The sequence below is a fragment of the Wyeomyia smithii genome, chromosome 1 (assembly GCF_029784165.1).
Source record: "Wyeomyia smithii strain HCP4-BCI-WySm-NY-G18 chromosome 1, ASM2978416v1, whole genome shotgun sequence".
Lineage (NCBI taxonomy): Eukaryota > Metazoa > Arthropoda > Insecta > Diptera > Culicidae > Wyeomyia > Wyeomyia smithii.
The window spans coordinates 37887104-37896344 of record NC_073694.1 but is presented as its reverse complement, the minus strand read 5'-3'; the positions used below and the strand labels follow the sequence as shown (position 1 = coordinate 37896344).

The 9241-nt window shown below is 42.4% G+C and overlaps 2 protein-coding genes across 2 annotated transcripts in view; one reads left to right on the top strand and one right to left on the bottom strand.

Moving 5' to 3' along the window:
* Window positions 1-1295: 1295 nt before the first annotated feature.
* LOC129716703 (cation-independent mannose-6-phosphate receptor) lies at window positions 1296-3349 on the top strand. The gene is made up of 3 exons (XM_055666537.1): window positions 1296-1394; window positions 2188-3260; window positions 3319-3349. The coding sequence occupies exons 1-3, from the start codon at window positions 1296-1298 to the stop codon at window positions 3347-3349; spliced, it is 1203 nt and encodes a 400-aa protein (XP_055522512.1).
* A 1112-nt stretch (window positions 3350-4461) lies between these two features.
* LOC129716702 (uncharacterized) overlaps window positions 4462-9241 on the bottom strand; it is a 125971-nt gene continuing 121191 nt past the window's right edge. The window contains exons 8-10 of the mRNA XM_055666536.1: window positions 7595-9015; window positions 6029-7532; window positions 4462-5962 (exon numbers count right to left, since the gene is read on the bottom strand). Of these exons, the coding sequence (XP_055522511.1) occupies window positions 5399-5962; window positions 6029-7532; window positions 7595-9015 (3489 nt within the window). The 3' untranslated portion in view covers window positions 4462-5398. The remainder of the gene's footprint in view (window positions 5963-6028; window positions 7533-7594; window positions 9016-9241) is intronic.

Here is a 9241-nt window from a genome sequence, read left to right as displayed (position 1 = left end):
TTCTATTAGAATTATTCTGGAGAGTAGTGAGATTTTGAAAAAAAAAAATTTTTGAATGAATAAAAAATTTACACCTTTTTGGTGATTGATGCTTGAGTTTCGAAAATTTCCTGCACGCACACATGTGCATACGTTCCTTGTTGTGTCGCTCGCAAAGCGTTCGAAGAATGATTGGAGCAAAACAAAACCTGCAATTTTATTCGTTCCGCCGTGCAAACAAGTTGGGTTCGTGCGAGTGAAATTGATACGATAAAAAAGTTCGTTTTACATGAGTTTACCATTTGGTACCTATTTTTACATCGCACAAAGGTGTGGATGAATAACGAATATACTTTATTAGCATTGTAATTCGGATATTTGTGTTAAAATTGCCCTTTGATAAACGGATGATTCATCGGTTCCTTGCGTCAGGCGACAACTGATAGAAAGAAAATCTTATTCATTTTTGTTCCGATTTTCGCAAGGCAAGCAGTCAGTGCGTAGAGTTGTGTGGGTGGTTGTAGTGCAGGGATGCCAATGCAGTGGTAATGATTAAGCGATTTTGTCGAAGGAGAAGGATAACACCGATAGCACACTGGCAGCACTAGTGTTTGTTCGGTTCTCGGGCGGTTCGGATTAGTGTAACAGAGTTGCATTTGTGTTGTGCTCTACTTTTATTAGCGAACCTATACATTGTATAGGTTCGCTAACTTTTAGGTTCGCTAACTTTCATTTACGGGAAAACTAAGCTCGAAGTAGTTTTTAATTGTTTACCTTTGTAAACACGGAAAAATTTTCGAAATTGTACAAGGTGATATAAAATCAGGGAATGTAATTTTGTCTGATTTTTACTCTCACCAAGATTCGTTCATTTTCGGCTTTTTGATTACTCTGTGAGTCGGTGTTGCGTGTTGTTGACTTCAAATTGGTTTTGTCACTCATTTGGTTTATAAGTAGAAGACGCCTGTAACAATTGAATTTCGCACCAGTAAAAGTTTTAACTTTGTAACAACATCGAGGTTGTGCTTTGTTCTCGGTTGTGTTTTGATTACGGATAAGTCTTATCAGTCTCCTTTTGTGTGTGTGTTGAAGTTGAAAGTGTTAACCTGTGCTAACGGGTATGTATTATATTACCTGCAGTTAACGTGTGTCGTCTTTAATGAAATATACCTACACGTATCGAGCGTTGATTCTCGTAAAAAATACTGTCAGCGAATCAGAAACGCAAAAAGTTTTTTCTTTGGCTGGAACTAAAAAAGTGGACAGGAGTTTAGTGCTAACAAGCCACAACAATCAATAAACCGTACTACACAACAATGGTGTGCCTTTCGGGCACCGACAGGTGTTTAGCAACGATGATGCTAATGACAATAATAGTAATGCTCCTTGTGGCGGGATCGTATGGCAATAACCTGGTAGGTATCCGATTTGGTACTATGCAGGTACTTTAGTTTTTCTTTTTTATTTTGTTTCGGAATTACCTAGTATTTTTTTTAATAAACAAATCTGGAGAGTGATTTCACGCCAACTCACACAGACTTTGAGGGCTCCATTTAAAATTTTATTTAAATTTTGTGTGTTTGGTGACATCATGGAATTATGAAAAATTATAATCTACTTTAGAATGTCGAAGTTTTTTTTTAAATTTTGACACTAATAAAAATTAATATGCATTATCCTCAACAATAAAATACGATTCTATATCTTTTTGAAGTATGGACAAAGGAAATTCAAACGTCCTCCTACATTTTCCTATATTATTACAAATTTTCAGAATTTTTTTTTTCACTAAAAATGCCAATCTAGTAAACTATAAGCGACCTTTGTTACGAATTTCCTTTCAAATTTAGCAGTGTTTTATTAATGAAATACAAAACAAAATCAAGTACAAAATAATGTGATTTATAAATTTTTCCAAGACTACATTCCATTTTTAACGTTTGATAAGATTATAAATTTTTTGATTAAAACAACTTTTCCTGCAGAAGTATCCATCTCTCATATTCTGAAAAAAAATCAAATATTTTTCGGTATAAATTTTGAAAATAGTTAGCCAAATCATTGGAGATTTCAATTGTTCGAAATCGCATGAGTTACCGATATCACCAAACTAACAAATATGTCTTTTGTTTGATTTTTTTTGTTAGCGTATAAGCAAACATAACTTGAGTTATGATAAATTTTTTTCATGGGTTATCTTTTTTGCAGATTCTGACCGGTGAAAACTGCGTTATCAAGGAACCGTTGTACAATACGACCTTCAATCTTTCGGGGCTTAATTCGGACCTAGCGCACCACGCAACCTCGGACATCAACGAGAAGTTTATATTCGACGTGTGCGATCAGTTGGACACCAAGTGTCACGGCGTTTCCGGCGGTGCGGCATGTCTCCGTCGGCGAAACGGAACCGAAATTCTTTTGGGCATAAAATCGACCCTCCAGTTTGTCGATGGCAGGTTGCACTTTAATTTTAGCGGTGGTGAGCGATGCCGAGAGGACAAAAACTACACGTTCGATATTATACTGATGTGCAGTTACGGAGTGGAGACCGAACCGATGAACGTGGTTCCGTATTCAGAGGATCAGTGCAACTATTTTATGTTCTGGACGACGCAACTGGCGTGTGCACCTTTGCCGGACAGGGTGAAGAATAACGAATGTGCTGTGAAGGATGCAACAGGACATACCTTCAACCTTCTGCCACTGAGTCATGTTAATCATCACGTTTCAGATCGTAATGGTTCGCACTTTTTTGTGACTATATGTAAACCCGTACACTATGGACACATGACGATGTGCCCTCCGGGTGTCAGTGTGTGCTACGTGAATGATACGGAGGAGAATTATGAACGGAAGTTCCACGATTATGGTCAAACCGATCCAAATCCAACCATCGAGAATGGCAAACTGGTTATGAATTTGCTGTCAAAAGAAGGTTCATGCCAAAGTTCCAAGATTATTTTCGAATGTGACCCCAAAGCAACGGAAGAAATACCAGAATATGTTGGACAAGAACATTGCACTTACCTCTTTTCGTGGAGAACGTCGCTAGCTTGTAAGAAGCAAGAACCTTGTGCAGTGATGGATCCTATCAGCGGGTTGGTTTTCAACATGTCTTCTCTAGCTAATCAAAAGTATACCGTCGGACAAGGGGATTCTTTGTATGAGTTCAGTATATGCAAATCGGCAAAGAGCCAGTGCCCTGAACAATCAGGGGCGTGCCAGTTGACACCCAATAATTCCCAAGCCATGAATGTAGGTGCCATAAATGACGTACTTCTGTATAATATCACTGGGGCACCATATCTTTACTATTCGTCGGGATCAATCTGCAACCAGGACAATCAGAAGCGATGGGCCACAAAGATAGAGTTTATATGCCAGACGGATAAGGGAGAAAAATCAGCTCCAAAGCTTGTGGAAGCGACTAACTGTGAGGTGATGATTCAGTTAGAAACAGAACTCGCGTGCACTCGTGAGATATCCTGTTCGGCAATGAATTTTTCCAATGACCAAGAAGTGGATCTAACTCCGCTTATTTCCTCTGTGAAGAATTACGAAGCATTGGTCAACGAATCGCTGTCCAGTAGCGTGGATAAACGACAAAAGTTCTACCTAAACGTGTGCCGTCCTTTGCTTTCTCAGTTTGGTCTTGGTTGTCCTGGAGGATCAGCTGCTTGTCTAGCTACTCAAGACTCATCACAGTCTCTGCCCACGAATGAACTCTCCCTGGGCTATCCGGATGTATCGTTGACTGTGGTGGGAGACCGAGTACAGTTGCGATATTTGCGGGGAAATACCTGTCCGAAGGATAACGCTACGGATCTTTCCACTGAGATTGAGTTCTATTGTGAGCCGAAAGCTGGCCGTGGATTGCCAATACTACAAGAAATACAACACGATTGCCACTATCGGTTCGAGTGGCCAACGAATGCGGTTTGTCCCAATCTTAGAGCCGAATTCATATCCGGAGATTGTTCCGTAAATAATAAGCAAACAAGCGAGGGATTGAATTTGCAAACAATTTTCCCACTCGGAGCATTACTGATAAATCCCAGCACAGCTAGTGGCTCTGCTGAGCTAAAGGAAGGAAAGATTGATCTGTGCAGCAAGAATGTAACCGCAGTTGTAGACTATAAAGAACAAGCGGTCAAAATGTTCTTCACAATGGCCGATTCGAATTGCAAGCCAACTGGAGGTGAGATGATTTAAGGTATAATAACGGTGATTAGAATTTTAATTTGACTGCTTTCAGGTAACGTCAACGTTAATCTACGAGTTAGCTGTGCCAACAAGGAAAGCTTTGCTGTAAACGAGGTGAGTGGATTTCACTTTTTGACTGCGCAGGCAATTTCTAATCATTGTAATTATCGCATTTTGAATGTTAGTGATTACTCATGAATTTCGCCCCCCACCTTATCTTTGGCCCCATAATCTTGCTTTCGGCAGTCATCCACACAATTATACAAAAAAAAAAACGAATACACTAGCTAAAAATTTACAACTTTATTTTATGTATACAGTTCTTTAATTTCGCCCTTGTGGCAATTCGTCTTCTCATATTGCTACATTTTTTTGGATAAGATCAGATACTTGTTTCATCGTGTTTTATTCAAAACTACTTACAGCTAGGAGTGTTTTTTTTTGTTTCTAAATTTTAATGCAAAAAACCCTACTAACTCGTGCGCAAAGGACCCCGGAGATCACTAGCAGTTGTGGTTCAATTAAATTGTTACGCTAAACAGAAACGTGGGGGAAAAATCTTCTCTGGAACCTCGCTGCTTAGTGTGTCAAGCCGATCGTCAAGCACACGACAAGAGTCGCATTGCTAACGATAGAAAACTTTACAAGAACATAAATTGCTACATAAACACAGAACATGCTAGTCTGCTGAAAAGTTGATTGCTTATTCGAGTTGATATATAAAAATAAGTCTTTTTATTATGTACAAAAGGCTCTTCGATGATTCGTGTTTAAGTTTGAAGCTCGAAAGCTCTAATTATTACTCGCTGCTACTGGCCTTGCTTACAAGCATCAGAGCCGTTTTTTAGATACTTTATTATTACACTCTTGGAAAATATCAGGTTTCTTCCACACTTTCATGGAAGCAGATTGGCTTAATCGTTTATCTACCTATTAGCCGCGTTGGTATGGGCAGCCAAAATCTGCCATACGACTGATATTTGTTAGTCAACAAATTAGCACGATGTTCTGCCCCGCGGGACTACCCTTTTATCACATTTCAGATTGTTGTATTTTCAGCTCGAGCCCGATTGAGTTGTCGTTATGAGTTTTTATTTTTCGTTTATAATCTCACCGCCTTACGTCAGTCTGATTCATGTTTGGTTACTGCTGCTACTAATGATAGAACTTCTCACGAGTCGCTTGTTCAAAGAATTGATGACGCTGAAGCTGTCGGCTACACGTCACTTTGTTTGGCATTAGTGTTAATGGTAAATGCTCGGTTGACATGTCCGTTTGCAACGTGCCCATTCGTTATGGGTCCTCCGTTGGTGGCGTGGTAACCGTTTCCGGCCGGTTTGCCATTAGAGATGATGAATGGAGCAGTCCGTTTGCCATTCATTTCCGCTGGCGGGGTTGTAAGTTGTGGAGGAGTAACCGAGACGGGTTTGATCAATTCCAGCTTGTCGTCGATAGAGCTTTTGATATGGTTTTTTATCAGACCCTTTCCTTTCAAACCTTTCACCGTTGGTGGGTGTGGCATTGCGTAGCGGAGTTTGTCCCAGAACCACGGATCGCCCCATTTGACGTAGGTGTTCATCTTGAGGTAGGCCTTCAATTCGGTGTCCATGTGTTCCATGTCTAAATCGTCATCGTAGATGATGACGATGACTCGTGCGCGGTTTTCGGCCATCGCGTTAAGGTGCGCTGTTCGGAACTCCATTCGGGCCCAGACCGATTCTTGGAAGTTCTTCGAAAGTACCACGATTGTTCGTCGGGAATCTTCCACGGATTTGGCGATCTAGAAAGAGGAAAAAATAATTTAGTTAGAGAAGGTTTGAAGATTTGGCGTTAAAAAAATATTCACCTGAGTTGGAATCAATTCCCCCGGCATAAAGTCGCGTACATGCCAGCAAGTTTTGAAGTTCATCGGTTCTTTCTCCAGTGTGGTCACCAGGTGTTCCGTAATGAAATCCTCATCTTTATGCGAGTACGAAATAAATGCGTCGTATAGTTTGTCCTTGTCGAGTTCTTCTTCCGAAACCCACCACATGCATAGATTGTGCATAAACAACCAAACTTTGATTTCCATTTGGTAGGTAAAGTATAGCACGGTAAACAATCCAATCAGAAGTCCCAATATCGACAGAACAACGCTGACCGTGATGATCAAGGTGGTATTTTCGCGACAAAGATCGTTAATGGTGATCGAGTCGAACTCCTTGCCATCCGCACAGGTCACCTTACCGATGTCTCCAATACGCTTGTGATTCTGCTGAACAAAGTTCAAAAATTGTGTCGAAGCACAATCGCAGCTCCATTTGTTGTCGGAAAGACGCAGACTCTCCAGCTGTTTGCTGGCATTCAGCGCCTCAACAACCGTTTGGTTCAGCATAGTCAATCGGTTTTTGGTAACATCCAGGATGCGTAGGCTTGATGGCAGATTTTCGGGCTCCAGCTGTGAAATCGCATTGTTGTGGGCGTATAGTTCAGCAACCTTAGCATACCCAGTGAGATTGTCGGTTGGCAGCCGGGTGATGTTGTTGTCCTCGATGTGCAGTTCCAAAAAGTTGAATCCAAACTCTGTGGGTTGTGGAAGTGGTGGAACCTCCAGCAGACTCTGTCCGGTGCAGTTGACGATAACTCCACGATCGAGTGGGCGCACGAAGCAGGTGCAGTTCGTAGGACAGTGTTTAATTTCCGTGCCCGGTTGATCTAGCGGACAGAGCAGGTCTTTGGTTTGTAGCTGGCCAACCAAGCTGCCGCGATGTTCCTTAGGTTCTGCACAGTACAACTGATTAGCGTTGAGCTGTACCTTGCTGTATACAGTGCTGTCTAGTTCTTTAAGCAGATATTGTACGAAGGAGAAAATGACGCAGTTACAGTTCAGTGGGTTGTCGTTGACGTCTACTTGAATTTTGGATTTATCCTGCTGTCCCGGAGATGTAATGATGGGTTCCATGTCTTTTAGGTCAATCTCGGAGATTCGGTTGTGGGATAAATTTACGTGGATATCCTGGGACAGAAACTGTAGACTGAGATATGACAGGGTTGAGATGTTGTTGTAACTTAGATCCAGCTCTCGCAGTGCTAGATTGTTGAAGTTCCAGTCACGGAAGATGGTGGTGATGCTGTTGTTGCGCAGGTTTAGAACGCTAAGCTTGTTTAAATATTGGAACGGCGTATTGTCACCATCCACAAAATCCTGTTCCTCCATGACGAAGCTGAACGAGTGGAAGGACAGCTGGTTGTTCTGCATGTACAGTTTCTCCAGGGCAGGCGTGCTACTGAAGGTTAACCGGTCGATGATGTGAAGGTGGTTGTTGTCCAGGTTTAGGACGGTCAGTTTAGTCAGTGAAGCGAAGACAGTTCTAAAATACAAAAAGGGAAATGGTTAGAATATAGACATTTTTTGTGTGTTTTTGTAACTTACGCTGATAAATTGTAGAGCCGGTTGAATGACAACTGCAGAGTGAGAAGTTCTTTCGTGTTTTCGAAAAGCCCTTCCGGGAGCGTTTCCAATTCGTTGTAGGCAAGGTTCAGATCTTGGAGTTTCAGTTGATCTCGTAGCAGCAGCTCCGGTAGCGAGATAAGCTGATTGTAGCTCAAATCCAGATGGGTGATATCGGTGGAGCCACGAAGCAGCGAGGCAGGCAGGTGGGTGAAGCTGCACCGGTTGAGTATGACGGTTTTCAGTTGCAGTAGATTGCTGAGGAAATTTTCGGGCAGAGTTTGCAACGGCGCTTGGTTGTTGATGAATCTAAATTCTTTGAGCTTACGGTTGTCGGCTAAAAGCAATTCGGGGAGACTTACGAATCGATTAAAGCTGAGATTGAGCACACTGAGATCGGGCAGCAAACTGAACACATCCTGTTGCAGCGATTCGATAGCATTGACCGAGAGGTCAAGCTCTTGAAGAGTCTCTGCTCCTCGGAACGATTCTTTGGTAATGTTACGTAGCTGATTGCGCCACAAATTTAGATGACGAAGCTTGTGCTGATTTTTGAATAGACCCGGCTCTAGCTCTGTAATCTGATTGGCGCCAAGTTCCAGAATCATCAAATTTGTTAAATTGTCAAATACGTTGTGCAATAGTTTCACATGATTACTGCGTAAAATCAACCACTTGAGATTCGGTAAATCCGCAAACAGATCTGGCTGGATGTCTTCGATTCCTGAGCTTAGGAACAATTTCTCCAGATCCTGCATGCCCTCGAAATGCTGCCGAACCAAACGAACTCCCAGATCTTTACCGTAGTTCTGATACCAGAAATCTTTGACATTTTTAACACCAAGGAAGCTGATGAACTGTCGAATCGATTTCCGCTGCGGCAAGGGGCAGTGTATGATTTTCACTTGATCCGTGCTGCCCACGGTCAGCATGGGCATTCCACTGAATTCGTTTTTCTCGTAGCACTGTATCTGGGCGTATTTTCCTGGCAGGATTTTCACCGTAATTTCCGGATTAATAACAGGACACTGGATTTCGTAATCTGCACTGGCGTACATGCAGCTACAGTCGATGTTTGGAGTTGGCTCCGGGCATGTGAACCGTGGTTCACTACTATTTCTACCACCAGCGCTCCCTGCACCCGGGTTGGACGATCCACCCGATCCTGCTCCAGTTCCAGCGTAGTTAGCTCCTATCACGTAATCATAATTCTGCGGAAATGAGCTTGCCAAATTGTGCGTAAGTAACGCCACTAGCACTAGCACCACTTTGTTGGCGCCCATGGCGATTGTGCTTGTTCTCTCCTTTGCTCCTCCTCCTCCTGGGTGACGGCTAATAGAACTAGTTTCTGCAGAACGAGCGTACCTGCAGATTAATCCGTTTATGCCTTTACACTCAGCTGACTTTTATGATAATTCAGCATAAATTGTAATGCTGGAGCGGCAATTCGACCGATGCTAGCATATTGTGCCGGTCAGAGTGGCAAGCTGTAGTCCTCACGATGCTCGGTTCACTGGTCGGTTTATGTGTGCTTTGCAGTGGCCCTCGGTGCTGACTAAAAGCGAGAGATAGACAGGAGAAAAAGAATCTGTTAACGAGCTGTTGCAACAATACTACTACGATTATCGC

Bases quoted from the DNA above. Each gene is read 5' to 3' on its own strand.
- LOC129716703 (XM_055666537.1), top strand. From the start codon at position 1,296: ATGGTGTGCCTTTCGGGCACCGACAGGTGTTTAGCAACGATGATGCTA. The intron at 1,395-2,187 runs GTAGGTATCCGA...TCTTTTTTGCAG, and splicing joins GATCGTATGGCAATAACCTG to ATTCTGACCGGTGAAAACTG. The intron at 3,261-3,318 runs GTATAATATCAC...ATCTGCAACCAG, and splicing joins GCCATAAATGACGTACTTCT to GACAATCAGAAGCGATGGGC.